The sequence below is a fragment of the Macrotis lagotis genome, chromosome X, assembly GCF_037893015.1.
Source record: "Macrotis lagotis isolate mMagLag1 chromosome X, bilby.v1.9.chrom.fasta, whole genome shotgun sequence".
Taxonomy (NCBI): domain Eukaryota; kingdom Metazoa; phylum Chordata; class Mammalia; order Peramelemorphia; family Peramelidae; genus Macrotis; species Macrotis lagotis.
This window is the reverse complement of record NC_133666.1, coordinates 194949873-194971427: the sequence shown is the minus strand read 5'-3', so window position 1 is coordinate 194971427 and position 21555 is coordinate 194949873. Positions and strand designations below refer to the sequence as shown.

The following is a 21555-nucleotide window of genomic DNA, read 5'->3' as shown; positions in this document are numbered from 1 at the left end:
TGGAGCTATCCATATGGAACATATTGTCATAAGAGGTGATCGGCACCTTTTCACTGTAGGTTTTCAAGCAGAATGGGATGACCATTTTTCAGATCTAACAAGGATTTCTTTTCAGATATAGATTGGGTAAGATGGCCACTGTTCCAAGAATAAAATGTTCTTTGCAGCTTGGGATACCAACTAGCTGCAATTAAGACTTTAGAAATCTAGAATATCAGATCTGAATTTCAAGAAATTTTGCAAATGAAGAACCTGAGGTTGTACAGGATAAAATTCTGGATTTGGAGGTGCTGAGTTGATTTCAGTTAATACAGGGTATCCCTGTGCTGTCAGTTCAGCTGATACTGTTTTGCTGTTATTCAGTTGTGTCTGACTTTCGGTGACCCAATTTGGGTTTTCTTGGCAAAGGGGTGGTCTTTAGGGTTGTCATTTCCTTCTCCAGATGTGGAAACTGAGGCTAACAGGGTGACTTGGCCAGGTCACAGGGTAATAATTTGAACTCAGGAAAATGTCTTTCTGGTTTCAGGCCTGGCACTCTATCCACTGTGTCCCCTAGTTGTCTGGAAGCTGTGATTATACAATTAACTTAATCCCACTGAGCCTCAATTTCCTCATCTGAAAATTGAGTAGGTGGGAATAGATGATCTCTTTTTAAGAAGTTTTATTTAAGGCAATGGGGTTAAGTGACTTGTCCAAGGTAAATATTAAGTGTCTGAGGCCTGGATTTGAACTCTAGTCCTCCTGAATCCACTGTGTCACCTAGCTGCCCCTAAAGATCTCTTAATGGCCCTTCTAGTCCTAAACAGTATGAGAGAGAAAAAATGGTTTATCTATCAATTAGATCTTCTGGTAGTATTTGAAGAAAACCAAGAAATAAAAACTTGAAGAATATTTAGTGACTATGAGTAAGTCAAATATCTAGAAACAACCATGACGTTTTGAAGAAAAGCTTTATGCTTTTTTAAGGCACAAGATTCTTTTGCGCAAGCACTTCCAGGCCCAAGAAGATCTAGTCTGATCTTCTCATAGACAAAGAAATGAAGATCAGTTTTGATTTGCCCAATGAATCCAAGTCCTTAGGCTCCAAATCTTTCTTTCTGTATCACAGCCCTTAGAATACATTATATAATCTACAGAATTTATGTGCATTTTATTATAGATTAGTAGAAAAGATCTAGTCAATCAGTAAGTACAGTAAAATCTTGTTACTTGTAGTACTGTTATAGTAGAATAAATTACCAGTATTTTTCTTCATCTATTTGGTGGCAAGAAATCTACTCTGATATGTGTGTGGGTGGTGGTTAAATATATGATTTAGTCTTTATTTAAAAATTTCAAGTTGTTTAGTATTATTTATCCAGTCTAAGTTAAAGAAAAAAAAAGTAAAGGGAATAATTTTTCATTAAAGTAGAATTTTATTCTATTTTTTAAAATGGAGTCACTAATTTTAGAACTGGAAGTAAAAAGAAAAAGTGTGAGGGAAGTTATAACCCATTATTTAAGCAACACTCAAGAGACTAGTCATTGAAACTGCCATTTATTTTTATTAAGCTCAGCAACAATTTTAAAATGAAGATTTTAATGGAATGATAAACACATTTAAAACACAGGACATTTAACAACATTTGAATGCTTACATTATACATTTATAGTCACATAAAATGTATGAAATCATATGCTGTGTATCCTTTGTATTTGGTACCTTTATATAACCAGCACTTACTATATATCTGTTTTCTAAATGCCATTTTATATATGATCATTTGACAATTGGTGCAGTTCACTCTATGAGAAAGAATAAATTCTGTTCATACTGGAGAGGACTCAACAAAAGTTACTTATCCTTAAAATGTTTAAGCTAATGTTCTATCAAGAGAGATTACTGGTAATTGGTAGTATTTCTTGGTATCAGGCTGTCTTGTTTGGTTGATAGTCTTAAGTGGCTCGTAATAAATGAAGCAGGAGAAAGAATGAGAGGATGATCATTCTGAAGACTTAATTCTTCATGCCACAGATGAAATCACAGCACACAATGATCTCAGATAAATATGCTTAAAATCTGATAATTTTAAAAACACCCATTTAAAATGCTTAAGTAATTATTTTATAATGTGGTGACTTTAAAAAAAGCACAGAAATAATGGTGTTAGGTTTTTAAATCTGAACAATTAATACCTATTTATTCTAATAATACTGGTTAATTTGGGGCCAGAATTCCTTAAGTTGAAAAGGGTCATCATTAAAGTACATATTATTTAAAATTTCTCCTACTGGAAAATTTGTAATGTTACCCTTGAAAAAATTAAACCCAAAGAGATGCTTTATTGAAAATACTTGAAACAAGCAATTTTCTGATGAACAAAAACACTCCTTATAAGAAAATATATATATAAGAAATTTTTCTACAAAGTAATTTTTACATTTTTTGTATAATGGCATATTAATTTCAGATATGCAAATTTAATCCTCAAATTGAATTGAACTTAAACATGTACATAACATATTAAAAAAATTCAAAGCATAGACAGAAGAAATTTCTCTTCAATAATACTCCAGATATTTAATTATTGCAAGCATAAGTGATCACTTTAACAACAACCTTCATAATATAAAAGATTTCAACTTAAATGGTCAATGAGCTCTTTCTGGAAATTTCCTTAAATAAACAAACAATGTTCTCAGGCTGTTTTTTCAACCTAAGGAAGGTTTTCAATACCAATTCTCTGAAAATAGAGAATTAATGTAGAGTGACATTATCAGAGCCACTATAGTATATACCAGTGAGGTTTTTCATACCACCTTTCTTCCTCCACCACAGGTACACAGTAAACATCAGACACTCAAAAAAAAATTGTGTAGCTTTTCTAATATACAAAATTACAACTGGGTAAACATTCAGGACACCTCTACTTTAAATATTTAAAGACAATAACAAAAGACCCTTTTACTAGACTATATGCAAAGTGTACAGGAGCTCTAAAAACATTTAAATGGATACATAATGTACAACGAGAAACTTAAATGAATGACTTTGAGAAATAAAGATTTATTATGTTCTCCCCCCTGTCCCCAGTAAATTTTTTTCAAAGAGGGCACCAGGTTCCAGTTTCAGAGAGATTTCATTTCTATTCAGATGTTTTTTCCTGTTCAATTGCATCTTCTGTTTTATTGTCTGGAGTAATTTCAGGTGCACTGACTTCTACATCAGGAAAAAAATAATTTCATGGGTTTTACAACATTCAGAAACAATACAAATAATATTTTCTAGCAAAAAAAATCATTTTTTTTTTTTGCAAGGCAATGGGGTTAAGTGGCTTGCCCAAGGCTACACAGCTAGGTAATTATTAAGTGTCTGAGGCTGGATTTGAACTCAGATACTCCTGACCCCAGGGCCAGTGCTCTATCCACTGCACCACCTAGCTGCCCCAAAAATCTCATTTTTAACGAAAAATAGAGATCCATATTGGATCAGACACACTCCCATTTTATTTCTTTATGATCAACACTATAGTGCTGACCAGCCTTCTATGTGCTACATCCCAGAGACTGACAAACAAAATAGTCCCTGCAACTCAAGGAGTTTCTAGTTTAAAAAGTGGGGAAAGAAAACAAATTGTGAACAGATAAAGACAAAATGTATAAAAGAAAGTAATTGTAATGTGGGGGTTAAGTGTATCAATAACAACTGAGGATGGGAAATGGAAATCAGTAAAGGGTTTTTGTAGAGGTGGCATAATATCAACTACCTCTAAGGCCAACATGATTTTTTTGATTCTTGATTATAAAAATCTGGTTCAATTATTCCTACAGATATGGACAAAAAACATCATGATATAAGAAAGGCAAAATCAGTTGATCAAAGTTCAACTTTGGCCTCAGTTTTCTCATTATAAAAAGAGGGTCATTACACTTCATAATAGAATAGTTCTTATATGAATAATGTAGAAGCATGTATTGCGAAAAAGCTCAGGGGTTTAGAAGAAAACAAGGAGCTTACTGAAGATAACGTCCACATAGTCTGGATCACAGAACAAGCTAATTTGCAATTGCGAGTGTATTTTTTTAAGTGCATCTGGGTCTCCTATCATGAAGAAGGCTAAGAACCACATTCTATCCAGGTATATCTTTTCTAGTATGTTGAGTCAAGCAGTTGACTCAGTTATAGCTTGGATAGAAAAACTTGTATTGCCTATATTGCCCTACTCTGTTTTCAATGGGAAGGTACTGTCCCACTTCAATGGAATAGAGTAAAGATAATCTGTGGCTTCAAATGTCTACTGTCAGTTTGCCCTGATTCCCAGATTGCATTTGTTTCTTACACATTTTTTACAATAATTCAAGTCAAATTTATACTTTTTTTCCTAGGTCAGCATTTCTTAACCTATGCTCAACAGAACTCTGACATTCTTGACGGTGTTGCATGAGAAAATTTTGATTTAGTAGCATATGCCCCTCTAAATTATGAAATGAAAAGCAATGTAGCATAGTGGATAGTTGATGTTATCTTTCATTCTTGAAGAAGACCAAGACATCAGGGAGGTGATGCCATGACAAGAACTTGAATTGTATTTGAGGGGGTGGCACTGTGCTAAGTCACCAGCCTCACTTTCTCCTCCAGAGGCATCTGGGTCCAGTGACTAGATGTGCTGTCTGTGACAAGCAGCTATCTAAATAAATACTTTGATGTCCTTGGCAACTTTCAAATCATAAAACTGTAGAAGACTTGTATATTTGTCAGTCTGTCTGTCTCCATACTTGGAATTCCCAACGACTCCCTGTCTCATATCATAAAACAAACACTTTTGTACTTAAAGGATTCAAGGGTCCATAATTTCACTGTAGGAACTCATCACTGACACAAAATGCTGTTTCTACAAACTAGGGGCTGATCTTAGTCACCTAGCATTTATTAAGACACTACCACATACCAGACACTAAGCAATGTAGATACAAAATAAAGAAAAAAAAGTCGGCTTTCAGAGAGCTCAAAGTCTAAGTGGCTCTGAGATGCTATGATTTTTTAAAAGAAATTTATTTAAGGCAGTGGGGTTAAGTGACTTGCCCCAGGTCACACAGTTAGGCAATTATTAAGTGTCTGAGGTCACATATGAACTCAGGTCCTCCCAACTCCAGGACCAGTGCTCTATCCACTGTGCCACCTAGCTGCCCCAATGTTATGAGTTTTAAAAATAATCACCTACCAAACAAACCTTCTCCATGCTTGGATAAAAAATTCATTACCAAGTTAATACCTGACACTTTAATTGCTCAGTATGTCTTGCCAGAGCTCTTTAATACCATTTTTAAGAATCCAGGATTTTGAATTTAGTGGAGGAAATAATTATGAATGTTTCAGAAGTTCTACTTTGATCGCTGAATGTGGATGACAGCAGTGACTTTGGGTTCTCAGAGATAATGCCAGCCAGAGCAAAATTCCTTGTAGTTTTTATCAGGATGGAAAGACATCAAGGGTCGGATTAGATAAGAAAGGAGAAACTCATCCTCAACAGAAATGTTATTTCATGAATTCTTTTATGATAACAAGCCAAGAAAAATACAAAACAACCCTTATTAATTTCTGTAGTGAAGGTATCAAAGTGACAGAAAAGGGTTGTTAAGAGTCTCAGAGATTTTAAATTGTCTGGAAATATTAAATTAGCTTAACTACTAATACTCTAAACATTACATCCTTTAAAAATAACCAACAAGTAGATATAATTACTGGTATCGATACTGATATTCTTGCTAAAATTGAAATGAAAGGAATTTGTAACTAAATTGAAGAATTGCTCAAAGGTTTTCTTTGAAGAGGCAAATAAGGGAGTTGATGAAATTGGTTTTATAGTGCAGTCAAGGGCAACAAGAAACATGATGTCATAGGAAACTGGTTTTAGCTATTTTTGTGATAATAACTATTTACAAAAAAGGTTGCCATGACAATAACTACAAGTGAAGATGTACTTGATGACTTCAAGGACTTCATTGTAAAGGTGACAGTGAACGCTCTGGTTTAGGAATAAGTAATGTGAGAGAATAACCCTTTGCCTACATATTATGAATATTTTCTTTGAGAAAGATTTGGGGTGTGAGATGTGTGAGATGTGACAAGTTTGGCAAAAACTGAAAAAGATTCTCTTTTAATGGGCAAAAGAAGATAGCTTGTTACTGATGGAATCATTCCCTACATAAGTTATAGAGTTTTACTACTGAGCTTTGTTAAAGCAAAAGACTAAAATTAATACAAAGTTAGAGGAAAAAAAAGATATTTTGTGTTCCATTAAAACTACTCCACTGGCACTTAAAAAATCTTGTTAATGCCAAAAAAGAAAGAGGTGGAAGAAAGTACACCCTAATAGATTAATCATTCTCTACCTAGAGAAACAAATCAAATAACTGCCACGAGGACACAACAAAATCTAGAAATTACTTTAGGCAGCAACACTTGATCACTGAACAGAAAAATATGGCAAGAAGGAGCAACAGCAGTTGAAAGCATAAATATGTTTGTAAAAATCTTAAAAATAAAAATGGTAGAAAATCATGAGTAGTAGTGCCTTTCCAAATGGGAAGAAGTAAAAAAAAGCTTAAAGAAAAGTCTGACGAGACACAACTGACTGAAGTCAACCCAAGAAATGAAATCAGAAAAAACATGAAAAATGGAAAAGATCTGGCAAAATTTATATGTAAAACTCTCTTCACCATTAAACAAAGATTTACCACATTTGGACTTTAACACTGTAGTATTAAATATGTTGCAGGAATAATTGGAAACAAGTGAAAAACAAAGATTGGAAGAGTTAGATTACATCAAGTATATACAGGGAAAAGAAATACTATAGAGATATAATTTGGGTTTCAGGTTGTTGAATCAGTTCAACAAACAGTTATTATTACAGGCTGATGAATCTGATAAAAATCAGATTCTTGAATGATATAGAAAAGAATGCACATCTAGGAGGGATCTTAAAGATTAATTATATCAAATCTCTCATTTTACAAGTGAGGAAGAGAAAAAAATGAAAATGGCAACTAGGTGGCAACAGTAGATAAAGCACCGACCCTGGAGAGTTCAGGAGGACCTAAGTTCAAATCCGGATTCAGCCACTTAATCCCACTGCCTTAAATAAAATTTAAAAAAAGAATCAACTATGAAATTAGTATAAAATGGAGGAGGTTGGGGAAGTTAATCTGAAAAAAAAAAACTGTGGACTATGAGCTCAGTAAATCAGCAGTATGAGAAGACAGCTAAGAAAGCTATAGGTACCTAAAGTTGCCTGAAAAGAGTCATAGTAGGGGGGAAGCTAGGTGGTGGATAGAGCCCTGGAGTCAGGAGGACCTGAGTTTAAATCCAGCCTCAGAGACTTAATAATTATCTAGCTATGTGACCTTGGGAAAGTCACTTAACTTTTTTTGCCTTGCAAAAAATAAAAATAAAAAAAAGCATAGTATTCCGTTAAATAAAGTCACAATATTATTGTATTTTGACCTAATCGTATCATATTATACTTGTAGAAATGTTCAGTTCTGGGTATTAAGCAAGGCATTGATGATAAACTAAACAAAAAATAAATTGGGGAAAAAAAAAAGAGGATGAAGGCCTGAGACCATACATTATGATGATTAGTTTAAAGAACTGGGTAAGTGTAGATTGTAGAAGAGACAACTTTTGAAGGGAATATCATAACTGTTAGCATCAGAAAAGCTGTTGTAAAGAAATGAGATTACAGTAGTTCTGTTTGGTTCCAGACAGCAGAAATGTAAAGTTGGAAGTTGTGGAGAGGCAAAATTTAAGACTCAAAATCAAAACCTTCTTAATAATTAAATTGAGAAGTCCATAAGAGAAGTGGGAGTAGGTAGGTTTCCTTTCAGTGGAGGTGTTCAAGTAAAGATTGAATGATTATTTATCATTATATATGAGATATATTATAGAAAGAATTCTTTTTCAGGTATGAGTTAGACTGGAAGGCTTAGTAAGTTCTCTCCCAACTCTGATATTCTGTGACCATTGACAGGTGAGGGAAAAGCAAAAAGTAAACACCTAAGACCATAAAATCTTAGTAAATGGAATTGTAACCAACATTGCTGAGTTCTCAGAAGGTTCTATGACATTCTGTGGGAAAATAACAATAAAAACAAAACACTTCTCTTTGAAAGGTTTAAAATCTTAGTGAGAAAAACAGAATCTACTCTTCTGTAAAAATATAAAATAGTAAACCTTATAGAAGTGGCATTTGATTCAGACTTTGAGGGACAGGTAGGATTTTATGACTGCAGACAGGTACAGTAGTCCTTACAGAAGAAATGAGTGGAACAGGTAGGATGTTTGAGGATGTGTGAGACTGATTTCTTTCTTTTTTTTTTTTAGGTTTTTTTTTTCAAGGCAAATGGGGTTAAGTGGCTTGCCCAAGGCCACACAGCTAGGCAATTATTAAGTGTCTGAGACTGTATTTGAACCCAGGTACTCCTGACTCCAAGGCCGGTGCTCTATCCATTACACCACTTAGCCGCCCCTGTGAGACTGATTTCAATGGACTTTAAAGAGTTCATTTGAGAGAGTAATAAAAGCTGATTAAGTTGGATTCAAATTATAGAAATCTTTCAATTTGGACTTTATTATGTAGGAAATAGACATCCACAGAAAGTTTTTGCTTGGGGAATACCATGGATTTGAGAGGTGCTTTAGTAAGTTTAATATGGTTACAGCATATAATTTGAATAAGAAAAGGGAGTTGATATACAACAATCCAGGCAGAAGTTGATAAAGAACTAAATATGAAAGGTAGTGATAGGAATAGAAAGTCAAGGGCTAATTGAAGAGATAAATTTTTAGTGATAGTTAACAAGATAGAGGTAGGGAAATGGAAGAGGATGTCAAAGTAGACAAAAATAATTTCCAGGTTTTGAGTCAAGGACAAAGTAAGCAATCAGAAGGACTTGGCTTGAAGTGAGGAAGGCAATCTTTGGTTTTAGACATTATTGAATTTGAAGTGATAGTAAGCTATCTAAGGAGACAGAAATCTCAAGAGAGAAGTTGGGATTGGAGAGAGAATAGAAATGACAGAACTCATTTATATTTCCAAAACTTTAATCAGAGGAAATTTATAAAAGAATAAAAGGAAATACACACATTTAGTAGTTGAAAGATGGAAGAACTATCAAAAGACATGAGCAACAGATGGAAGTCTTAGGAAAAAAATATAGTCCTGTGTCATAGAAATGAAAGGTAAAGTTTTGAGAAGAATGATTTGCAATGTTGACTGGAAAGTTAAAGAAAATAAAAGGCCACTGATTTGATAATTTTCTATCAGATCATTATAGCAATGTGGAACTTAAGTATTTCTAGATAATGATAAAGATGGGGTCCCAGGCAAGTTAATAAGGTGATGTGGAAGGAAAGGAAAAGTTTTGCTTGTAAAAACATTTTTTTCGAAGCTGGAATTTCCAAGGAAAATATTGGGAAGAACAGGAAGAAAAAAGGTCAAGGTAAATAGTTAATTGGTAAACATCATAAACAGACTATGATAATGACATTTTGGGCAAGGTTCATTATCATAAATTGACACACTATGAGAATCATGAGCACCCACACCTGCCCCACACACATACCTTTGCTTCCTTTGGGAGTTTTTAAGGTGTAAGATGGTGTTGGGAGGATCTTTGTAGGTGTGTAGGTATTTAAAGAAATTTTTCGTCTTGGGGGTGTACTTGAAACACAAAGCTGAGAATCTGAATGGAAACAAGATTATTTTAAAAAATTACCTTTAAAAATTTTACTTTTTCATTTTGAGAAATTTCACTTGCCACATTCAATGTTCTTACTTGTATATAGATTGTAAAAAACTGATTTCCAAGCTCTATTAAACAAATAAATGTGTCATAATGAAAACTATAAAGAATAATTCCTCTGTCTTTTAAATCATTTAACTGTTGTTTATGTTACAAATAATTAGCATTTCAATTCAGTCTGTGGAATAACTCCTATCTATGTTTTTTCCCCTCCTCTTTTTATTAAAAATTGAGACAATGAATAGGCAAAACTTTAGTCTTACAACCCAAGTTTTTCAAATCTTCAGAAGACTTTAAGCTGTTGACAATATTCTTTTAAAATATCATATCTTCCCCAGATTAATTTTAATCAGTAAGTTTCTCTTTCAAACCACAAATGTGCTGAAAAATTTAAATCTATTGGCATTCACACCTTGGTAGGAATTATTTCAATAAAATCATCTAATCAGTCAGATTGCTTTCTGATCTCAGTGTTTAGAGATTATCTTCACTGGGTTATTCTGAAACATGGAAGTACTACTAGGAAGAGAGTTCTGGTATCCATAATGATGTTGTAAAAGAGGAAGAGAGTAGCAAAGGTAATTAATTGGTGGCAATCATTCAGCAAATCACAAAAAATCAACTTGTGCCCAGACCTTGATATTCATACTTTAAATTGGTGATTTACATCTTAGATGACTACAGTTTTCATAGGTAACAAAACTTACTAGAGCTAACTTGGGGATAAAAAGCTAAGGAACAAAAATTTCTGTAAAATAATATGCTCTTAATGTGTACCACTTCTCTTGATCACATTTCTTCACCTTCTCTATCCTGGTTTTCTCCTCTTAAGTTCTTCATGCAATATTTCATCTCTATCTTACAAATATAATTCATAAATTCTGTGCAAAATCTATCATTTAACTCTAACTAGACTGGAAAAAAGGATAGTGGATCATTAAAGATAAACTGACTCACTTTGTTTTATTTCCTAATTAAGATCCACATAGCTTCACTATCAATATTCTGAAATTCCATTTTAATGTAACTTTCTTGATTAATGTTTAAGGAAACAACAAAATAAGACAATTTAATTTAATTTGACAACTAGCTCTTCCATATAATCTATCTGTATGTGTGTTTAGTTTTGGATCCTATATATATGAAATAGTAGTATATTATCTAAATAAACAGAAAAATAAAGATATTTCAATTGCATTTTGTTCCTATTTTAAAGAGAGACTTATATGCAAATTTGATCTATAAAATTAGTAATGTTGCTGTATTCCTACTTTTTTCTTCCTCTATAATGGTTATTTCATAGAATTAAAGATTTAGGTTTGGTAGGGACTTTAGAGGTTTAACTCTAGAAGTCTTGCACAAGGTCACAGAGGTGGTAAAGGTCAGAACCAGGATTTGAACCAGGTACTTTGACTCCAAATCTAACACTGTTTCCACTCTAACCATGGAGAAATATTAATGCTGAATGATTTCATATGAAATTAAATGTGAACTTTACCTTATTTTAACATAAATATTCATTTTATTTAAGCACCTTATAAAATAGCAAAGATCAGTCTTTGCCAGCTAAAAGGACACAGCTAGAAGATTTAGTTAAATTTTTACTAGAAATTGTTACCTTTCAACTAAAATTGCACAACAACCACAATAAACATTATCAATAGGACATGGCTATTGAATTTGTTTTTAATAGTGGTTTTAAAGGAGGACATCTGATATAGTACTCATCTATGAGCTTGATGCTGATTCTCAGAACAAAAAAATATTATTGAAGAGAGCAGCAATGATCACCATGATTTCATATTTATTCATAAAGAACCAATTAAATTAGCCTAAGCTAATTTTCACTGTTTTTACAATATTAATAGACTAGTGAAGGGTAATGATATCATCGCAGAATACCTGGATTACAGTATTTGACAATCTTTCCTGTTATCCATGTGAATAAGATGGAAAGATGAGGGTTGGAATACAACAGTTTGGTAGATTAGAAACTATTTGAAAGACTGGATTCAAACAGTAGTGATGAATGTCAACTTGAAAAGGATTTTTTTGTTTTTGTTTTTTTTTTAGGTTTTTGCAAGGCAAAGGGGGTTAAGTGGCTTGCCCAAGGCCACGCAGCTAGGTAATTATTAAGTGTCTGAGACTGGATTTGAACCCAGGTACTCCTGACTCCAAGGCCGGTGCTTTATCCACTTACACCACCTAGCCACCCCCGAAAAGGAATTTTTAATGGAAATTCATATTCTAATTCAACATATTTTATCAAGAATTTGGAGGATACTGAAGGCATAGTTATCAAATTTGTGACCAACAACTAGGTAGATAGCTGACAATCAGGATCCAAAATGATCTTTAAGTTCAAAACAAGCATAGGTTGGATCTTTATTTTTGTTTTGACTTAGCAACCCTTTAAAATTTATTTTATTTATTTAAGGCAATGGGGTTAAGCGACTTGCCCACGGTCACACAGCTAGGTAATTATTAAGTGTCTGAGGCCGCTTTTGAACTCAAGTCCTCCTGACTACAGGGCCAGTGATCCATCCACTGTACCACCTAGCTGACCCTGGATCTTTATTTTAATAACAGGAGTTATTATTTCCTAGGTGTTTTAGGAGTTAGAAATCTGCAATAGAGGCAAGAAAATTACTTGTTGAAGAACTTGTAGAGAGATTTTATCCTTTAGATAATGGTTAGACTAGAGGATCTCTGAAGTCCTTAGATTCTACAATTTTTTTCCCCCTAAATTTTGTTTCAGATCCACAGAAACTCTATAAATTGAATGTGGGTACAAATGGTCTTTCCATATCTATCATAAAAGATTTTGAGATTTGCTATTATAGGTTATCAACTTCATTATTCTCTATTACCATTGAGAACTTTCCTCTGTATTTTAGAGAGGGAAGAGGGGAGAAAGAAGGCATTGTGAAAATTATATTTATACAGGACAATGCCTTTAAGAAAAAGTGTTTTTTTAAAATCCCATTTAATTCTGATCTATGGGATATTAACATCATCTTACAAGAGAAAATGGGTATACAGTGTGTTATGTTCCTGCCAGACTAACTTATCCTTACCACAGATGAACATTGAAGAGACGGGAGACAAAGATGAAAACTTTTCCTAGTTATCCATTTATTGACCAGAATACAAGTGCTTAAATATCCTTAAATTTCCCTGGTCTACTCCCACTCCCGTGGCACTCTCCAATCAACCAGTAAAATAACTCTCTGGTGCTAGAGGACACCAGGTGATAAAAGTTTACAGTACTTCCACACACAACAGTCCTTAACAATACAGAGCAGAAGAAGTTAATTTAAGGTCACATCCATTATTAACATCAGAGCTATAAAATACTAAGTTGTGACCCTCAGAGTGATACCTTTCCCACTAAACCAGGGTTTTCATACTGGAAGATCAAACATAAAAAAGATTTTCATGGAGTTGCTGCTAGGAATGGCTACTTTATGATAGTTTTAATCTTGTTTATTTAGAGAAATATATGGCTTCATCTAATCTTTATATATATATTCCAAGCTTTGAGGTATGGTGCTTCTAGATATCCTCATCCATTTGTTTGATTTTTACCCAAAGGGTATTGTAGTATATGCCACATAGGCTTAGTAAAAAGAGAAGTGTTTTTGAAATTTTTGTGGGAAGATAAATGTGTCCTTAAGAGGATCTGTAGGGGAAGCTAGGTGGCACAGTGGATAGAGAGCACCAGCCCTTGAGTCAGGAGGATCTAAGTTCAAATCTGGCCTCAGACACTTAATAATTACATAGCTGTGTGACCTTGGGCAAGTCACTTAGAGCCACTGCCTTGCAAAAAAGAAGAGGATCTGTAAAAATGAAAAGCCTTATTCATACTGGGAAATTATTTTTTTTTTTATGGTTCAGTATCTCATTTTGTTTTCAGGTTATCTCTAATCTGTAACACAATTTCAATTAATGGTCATAATAAATTTTCATACAAGAAGGAGTTGTCATTCTTCTTTCATTTGATGGAAGTGCAATGGAAGCAAGAAAGTCATCCACCTGCTTTAAAGATAAGGCGTTGTGAAGAGTTTCTAGAGGGCAAATAGATGGCACCATGGAATATAATTCAAAGCCTGAAATAGAAAAACAAAAAAATATTGATGGATGCGAGGGTAATCATGAGTGAAAAGGAGAAAGATTTTTGCATAGAAACAGAAGAAATTTATCTTTTAAATATAAATACATAAAAAACATATAAGATCTTTGAAGTCATGACATCAGATGCTATGCAGTATGGAGTTAGGATAAAATGTATCAAAGATTCTATTTTATATGTAATTTCATAGGATAGCATTTATAAGGATTTTTATATAAGATTTTTAGTCTATATTTTCATAAATTTATAAAATGCAGGGAAAAAATTTAAAATAAAGGAGGGGAGGGAAGAGCTAATCAGAGACACATTTTATTTTATATCCCTATTCAAGTTCAAATATATTTAAATGAGATAAATGATGCATTTAAATTGAATATATTTTGTGTTTCTGATAATTTGATAATAGCACCAATTTCTGATTTTAGAGACAACTAAAAGATAAATTTTTGGAGAACAATTTAGCCAGGTATGCTACAGTCAAAAATACCCTCTTAATTATAAGACTCCACACCAATACTGTTAATATTTATTTACTACAGCAGATTTAAATAAAACAAAACACACAACTTTCACCTACCTTGTAAAACTAATGAAATAATATCTGCCAGTATAAATAATCATCAGTTGTATTTAACATAAAATACAATTACATTCTTATTTAGTAACATTTGCACAGAAATACAAACAGTTGGTCAAACCAACATGCAGATAATATATTATTAATGATATCCATGAAAAAAAATACTAGGCAAATTTCTTACAATATCAATATTTCTAAAATTGCCTGTTTAAAACTTACCCAAATGAATGGTTTTTAAAACTGTTTTGATATATTGTCATAGCATGAATATTTCTCTGTACTGACTAAATTTATTAAAAAACTCCTTTCTCTTTGAAGACAAAAGTTTGCAATACTTAAAAATCATGCTGAAATAAAGTATGCAGTTTCTAATTAAAAAAGAATTGTCTGGTTAACACAAACACTATTTGCTATTAGAAACATTATTCTAACAGTTGTGTTTTGCTTTGGTAAAATTTTTAACTAGTCTAAGTCTATTACATTTTGACCAAAGAAATATTTATTTCTATAACTCAGGTCGACTCTATTAATAAAAACCATTGTGTACTTAAGTACCTAAGCAGAAAACAGTTCACAGCAGTCTGATTTTAATGTGCAGAACACAATAGCCCATCAAAACATCACATTCCATCTTTATCACAATGGTAAGTTAAAAACTACCACTCTAAGCACTTAAGTATATTGATTTGACACAAATATTACTACTTTAAAAATACAAAGATTCATGCAAGCAAGCGCAAACCCTTTCTTTGCATTAAAAAAAATCGATCTAGACTCCTGCAAATGTTAATCACAATTTCACAAACTTGTTTTTTATTGCATTAAACTATCATATTTTGTAATAAATATATAAATGCTAATATATTCAGGATGTTCTTTGTCCAGTTTTCCTTTCCTCTGTAATGCTTTTTTTTAATGGACAATGAAAGGGTTAATGCAATTTTATAAAAGCCACCCTGCTGTCATGTTTAGAAGCTACAAAAACATACCCCTAAATCTAGTAAGTCCACAGGGGAAATGGACCATCACCTACAGAGGTGTGGGTATTCTGTATTGAGGCCCAGAAAATAAAGTAAAGCACTGTCAGAAGACACTTCTTTCATCATGTTCCTCGAACTAAATATGAAGGGAGGGATAAGTTCATGAAATGAGTTAAAGGAGGAAACATGAAAAGTTAAAGGAAATAAAAGTAAAAGGAGACTCAAATAAAATCCACAGGACAGATACACGACAGAAGAAAGCTTGAAAGAGCAGAAAATCTTGAACACCCAAAGGCTAAATTTAAAAGGAGTTCAAAAGGATGCATATTAACATGCACTATATATCCTGAAAGGTGGGGAGTTCATTTAGCTTAAGAATTTTTAAAAATTCCAATTTGCTTCATGGGCAATACCAGTAAGTGCAGTCTACACAAGGCTTTCCTATACACACACTTGCTCTAGAGCAAGGATTGAAAAACAAACAAAACTATCTTAACCTTGTGAAGTCTCAGAACTCTGCGTCTTGTTTTTCTGTTAGTTCATTTAAAAAAGTTCATCTACCGGAATCTTCTTCGGGAACTGAAGTTCTGTCAAATAAAGGCACTATTTCTCCAAAAAGTGGTATTTAAACAGCTACAATGGAGGAAAAATGTGAAACTTTAGAGCTAAAATTTTTTATATTGTGTTTAATTTCTTACTTTGCCTTCATAGGCCTGCAAGGAATGGCACTGCATCATTTACAAAGGATTTGAGGACTAGGAGAAAAAAAAAATCAAGCTTGTATAATCCACCCATATATATATATAATCTAGTTTATTGTGAGCCTTGACTTCCAGTGGAAAAAAAAAGAAAAATTCTCTCCTAGATCAAAATACCTCTACTCTGAGGCATTTTTGTCTTAGCCATAAAAATTGTGCTTAAGATGGAATAAGACTTCTAAGTTTATTTTAAACTTTTATTTCTGTCAAAAGACACCCCCCCTTCACATGATAAAAAGTAGTGGTGTACAAATGGATGTTTCCTATTCAAAAGCAGCCCAGCACATACCACATTAATCCCAGTAAGGATGAAGGAATTCTGGGTGATGGGGGGGGGCAAAGCATAACACCACATAGTGATGAAGCTTGAATTCCCTGGTTGCTTGAGCTTTGCCACAGACAGAAATATCTATAATCTATGATTAAGTTATCACAATGGAAATATCTGTGGCCAGAAAAAAGCAATTAGGGAAAAGGTACTTTAAAGAATAGTAAAATTATTAAGAATTAATAAGTATAATTAAATTTCAATTTTATAAAAAGGATCTGATTGGATCACTTTTGGTAAAATGGAAAAAGGGATTTCCAGTGTAGATTTAGAATTAAATTGATGTTCAATAAGGGCAATTAGAATTAATTTTATTTTAAAATTTCACAAATGAAATTATCTTTATGTAAATTCAAAGTGAGGAAGGGAGCTACACAGTATTGTTATTTAGATACATAACAAGTTAGAACTGTGTGCTGGTTGGAGTTAAAGAAGGATAGATGAATGATACTGTATACCCCACATTTGGAAATAAAATAAAAAAAATGGATGAAGCAAGGGAATATCTTTTAAAATAAAAAAAAACATACCATTGGTTGGGTGTCGAGCAAATGAGATAGAAAACCTTTTAACAGCAGAACCACGTGTGGCGTCTGAGAAAGAGAAAAACAGGTACCTGAAATTCACAACAGCTACCAAAAGAGGGACATTTAAAAAAAAGGAAGGACAAAAGATGAGAAGGTTAGAATCAAGTGACATGCAAAAGGAATCATGAAAGAGGGCTGTAGGCCAAAATACTGGTTAAAAGAATTAAACAGGTTTGCTAAAAACTGCAAGGCATTTAATGAAGTGTATGAAAGGAGAAGCAAGATGAGCAGGTGATTTTGGTATACAGAAAATTGCACTGGCTAAAATAAATGTATGTGGAATACATGAATTAGTTTTTAATATAGCTAACTAGACCTGAAGATTAAAAATTACCTATCCCTTCGAACTTCCAACTTCTGACATTACAAAAAGAACAAGCCTCAATACACTTCAAAGACCCTCTAAAAGCTAAAATTTACATACATACATATATATATATAATAAATATTTTACAGAACCAAGAAGTTTTCTAAAGAGAAATACTAGAATTTTCATCCTATGCTGTCAATATTTTAAAACATTAACAGCTTAACACTTCTTTCCATTTCTTATACAAATTTCTTTCACTACAGTTTAGTTCATCATCAATAAGAATTTAAAGAGAAAAATAGAAGTTTCAGTCATCACAGAAAAATTTCACTTCATTTAACCATTCTTCTCTCACATAAGGACTTATATGTCACCAAACTCCCAGTATACAAGTATTTTATATAAATCTGAAATCAATAACTACAATAAACTTTGCCAAACACATATCCAAGCTGTGCAAAGTGAAGAGAGCTTGAACTCATACAATTAGACAGAGAGGGTCATTGATCTAAGGCTTGTCACTGAGGAATAATGTGTGCTCATGGGTGTGTGCGTGGATGCACATTTGTATTTGTGCGTGCGTGCGTGTCTGCACATACCATCTATGCAGCCAGAAGAAGTCAGCTTTTTACGATGAGTACGAGCATAATCCTGTAGGTTAGGTGCACTTGAAGAACCCCCGAGCACTGAGGTGCTAAACAGGCTCGCACAGTGAGACCCTGATGGGAGTTAGAGAAAATACATACAGCAACCGGTGTTCTTCCATTCACATTGGAGTGCATGCAACATGCAATTAACATGGCTCAGGTTCACACTATGCTTGTAATGGCTTAGTGGAATAATTATTTTAATTTAATGTATCTAAATATAATTTCACTTTTACACACATAACAACAGGAGGAAATTTAACAAGGGGACTTAAAGTTACCTTTGCAGGCAAAAAAGATTCATATTTAATTTTATGAAAAATTTAAAACATTAATTTTTTTAATCAAAGAAATTAAGTCTAGGATAATCTAGAAATCGATCATTCTTTTCTCACAAATCTTGAACAATGCTCAAAAACTTCTTCATTTGTGTTATGAGAAAGTTTCTATTAGTAAAATTATAGTATGGTATACTGTAAAGGGATAGTCTATAAAAGTTACTTTAGTATATGAAACAAAGTGTTTATCTTTGGATGAAATTCTACCTAATTTAGTTTTATTACACTATGAAATCAAGGCTAACCTACTATTTGGAGAGGTGAGAGATGCTTTTGTGCTTTTATTATATGTGTATTAAGAAAACTGACTAAATCATTGAAATTTCTACTATTAAATAAATACCAAGTTCTTTGTTAAAAAAAAAAATAACAAAATGAAACACATTACAAGCATATGTGATAAAATCCCAGCCAGAATAACTTGTGCCTGGCTTGTGGCAAGTCTTTATACCCAAGCAAATCCTTCACCAGTGCATCTATCAGTTTCCATCAGCACTATCACATTATGTCAATTAAGAAAAGGAAGATTATATAAATTTCTAGCAAGACACTGTGGGAAAATTAAAATCTGTCATTATTAAATATATTCATTTGAATAGAGAAAGTAGAAACATAAAATCACCACAAACATGTAGGCATAATACAACAGTTCAGACCCTTTATACAGACAGCGCAATGCAGATACACTTAAACTTACATTAATTTAATCCTATTTTAAACCTAAATAGGTAAATGCTAATTATAGCAAACACCACATCACTTCATATAGTTTATCAATCATATAAATTTAAAAAGTTAATGTTTATAAATTTAACACAGTTATATATATAAGATTTGTTCCACTTAGAACGTATGATAGAAAACATTAGGAGATAATGTTTTACAGATGAACAAAATGGTAAGGTTTCAACTTTGCAATCTTCTTTGAAGTTGCCAAAAAATCCAGCTATCAAAAATTGGATTATTTCTAAAAAGGATTTATGTAAAGTGGAGAAAATTTTAATTTTAGAACACAAAATTTAAATCCAATTGAATTGTATCTTTCAATGGTCTAAATAGTATGCTAGAGGTTGTGGCAATTTAATTTATATTGTTTAACTGATAAGAAAATGAACTGTATTTATTAAAATGTGTTTGTGAACTTAGGTACTAACATATTGGGCAACCCATTATTCCTGAATGGGTATGTACATAGTATAAGTAAGCATAGCATTTGGTCATGCTTTTCCAACTTAAAAAAATTTACATGTGTGCAAGAGAGTATATATTAATTAGGTTTGTTAAAGGAGCAATATTTGCATCAAGCAACATACCTACTGCACCCTGTTTCTGGTCCACATTCCTCTGTTTTCTCATAAAATTAGTATTTTCTGAAACAACCTGGATAAGTAAAGCAAAAGAAATGAGGCAAAATAGAAAAACAAAAAAAAAATCAATTGTCCATTATACTTGATACAGCAGCCTGTTCCAGACAGACAAGGGTTAATAAGCATGATAAATATTAGTAGAAATACATAAAACACGAAAGATCATGCAAGATCCCCTTCTGAAGGGAGTCCATTTCACATGAGATCCTTGCAATGAGGTGGTGCGAAGCAGGCATTCAGAATGAGGGCACGTATGAACACAGATGAAAAGAAATCATTTATAGATCAATATATATATATATATATTTTTTTGGTTTGTTTAAAAAGAAACCAAATGCCCATTCTTAACAGCTCCTGTATTGGAAAGGGGTGGGAGGGAAACAACAACAACAAAAAAGGGGAAAGACAGTCATCTGAGGTCACCATATAGTAACTGTTCCATGCATGGGTTTTATCAGAGTAACCTTTACATAGACACAGCCTTAATGGATACCATAATCCCTTTTTTATAATTAAAGTTCCAAATGGAAATTTCTGAAATTCTTAGAGAAGTCATAGATAATAGCACATCTTCCATTGTAAAAAACAAAAACAAAGGCCTCCACAATATTTTGAATTTCAACAACAAAAAATTTTTCTCTGGATTTACTTTATTTAGCAACAAAAATATATTGTTCATGTATCCAAATTTTTTCTTATTTTAGGGGGAAAAGGTTCAAAATATTGTACAGTTCAATGGAAGTGGTACTATTTAAAAACATTTCTCAAGTTAGAAACCTCCACATAAAGGAGTTTGTGAGGGAGAGAATGATTAGTAATAGAGTTTGTCTCCTGTAAAGTTAATTCTGGGTCACTGAAAATCTGATAGAAAACTCTTAAATCCCCCAAATTCTTAATAGCATCTAATTTTTTTCAATTATGGAGAAAAATTAAATTTACCTATCACCAAATTAAGTATTTTAAACGTCTTAAAGGACAACTAAGCCAAAACAAGAGTTTGATTTATCAGATGAACTAAAATTCCACATTTTTAGAATTTTAAAATAAGGAAAATGCTGTGAAACAATGTCGTTATTGTCTTTCCCTCAAAGGTTCTTAGAAATCACAAGCATTTAAAAATATACAAATAAAATTTAAACAGAAGAATTTATTTTAATAGAAAACACAAGGGATTAGATGTCCTCAAAGACAGTTATTTGTTGCTCTGAATGCGTAAAAATGTTTAATGAAGTAAAGTTTAGAAACCTGTTGCCATGAGCCAAAAATACTGGATGTGAATGCCAGTGATTGAGGGGAGACAGGGGAAGAGGTGATTTGTTCCCCTGATCTGCGTCTTCGACGCCCAGTACCCACACCACTGGTGTAATGCAGCCAGGTACCAGTACCCTCTGGGCTAGACACACTCAGGGGGCTCTCTTCCTGGAAGTGAGAAAGGGGGCAAAAAAAACAAAACAAAACAAAAAACAGCAAAGCATGCACAGTTAGATACAATAGAGTCAAATGATCAGAAAGAAAAAAAAATACAGTTTGTACTCTCATTCACTTTTCTAAAACTATTAAACAGTATCTAGTACATTAAAATTTTTCAGCATTTAATTTGTAGCTCAACAGATATTTGATGATTAATTCATCCTTAGACCTAATATTTTCACATTTTTTGAAAAACAAACAAATAACCTATGAAATGTATATTCAGTTCTAATTGAGAAAAAAAACCCAGGAATCATTTATATCATATTTAT

The 21555-nt window shown here is 32.8% G+C and overlaps 1 protein-coding gene across 1 annotated transcript in view; it reads right to left on the bottom strand.

The window, feature by feature from the left end:
• Nucleotides 1-1513: 1513 nt before the first annotated feature.
• The window catches only part of PPIP5K2 (diphosphoinositol pentakisphosphate kinase 2), a 119249-nt gene continuing 99207 nt past the window's right edge, over nt 1514-21555 (bottom strand). Inside the window, exons 25-31 of the mRNA XM_074201414.1 lie at nt 21059-21232; nt 19760-19826; nt 18061-18180; nt 17095-17157; nt 13758-13895; nt 9607-9726; nt 1514-3199 (exon numbers count right to left, since the gene is read on the bottom strand). Coding sequence (XP_074057515.1) covers nt 3126-3199; nt 9607-9726; nt 13758-13895; nt 17095-17157; nt 18061-18180; nt 19760-19826; nt 21059-21232 — 756 coding nt within the window. The 3' untranslated portion in view covers nt 1514-3125. The remainder of the gene's footprint in view (nt 3200-9606; nt 9727-13757; nt 13896-17094; nt 17158-18060; nt 18181-19759; nt 19827-21058; nt 21233-21555) is intronic.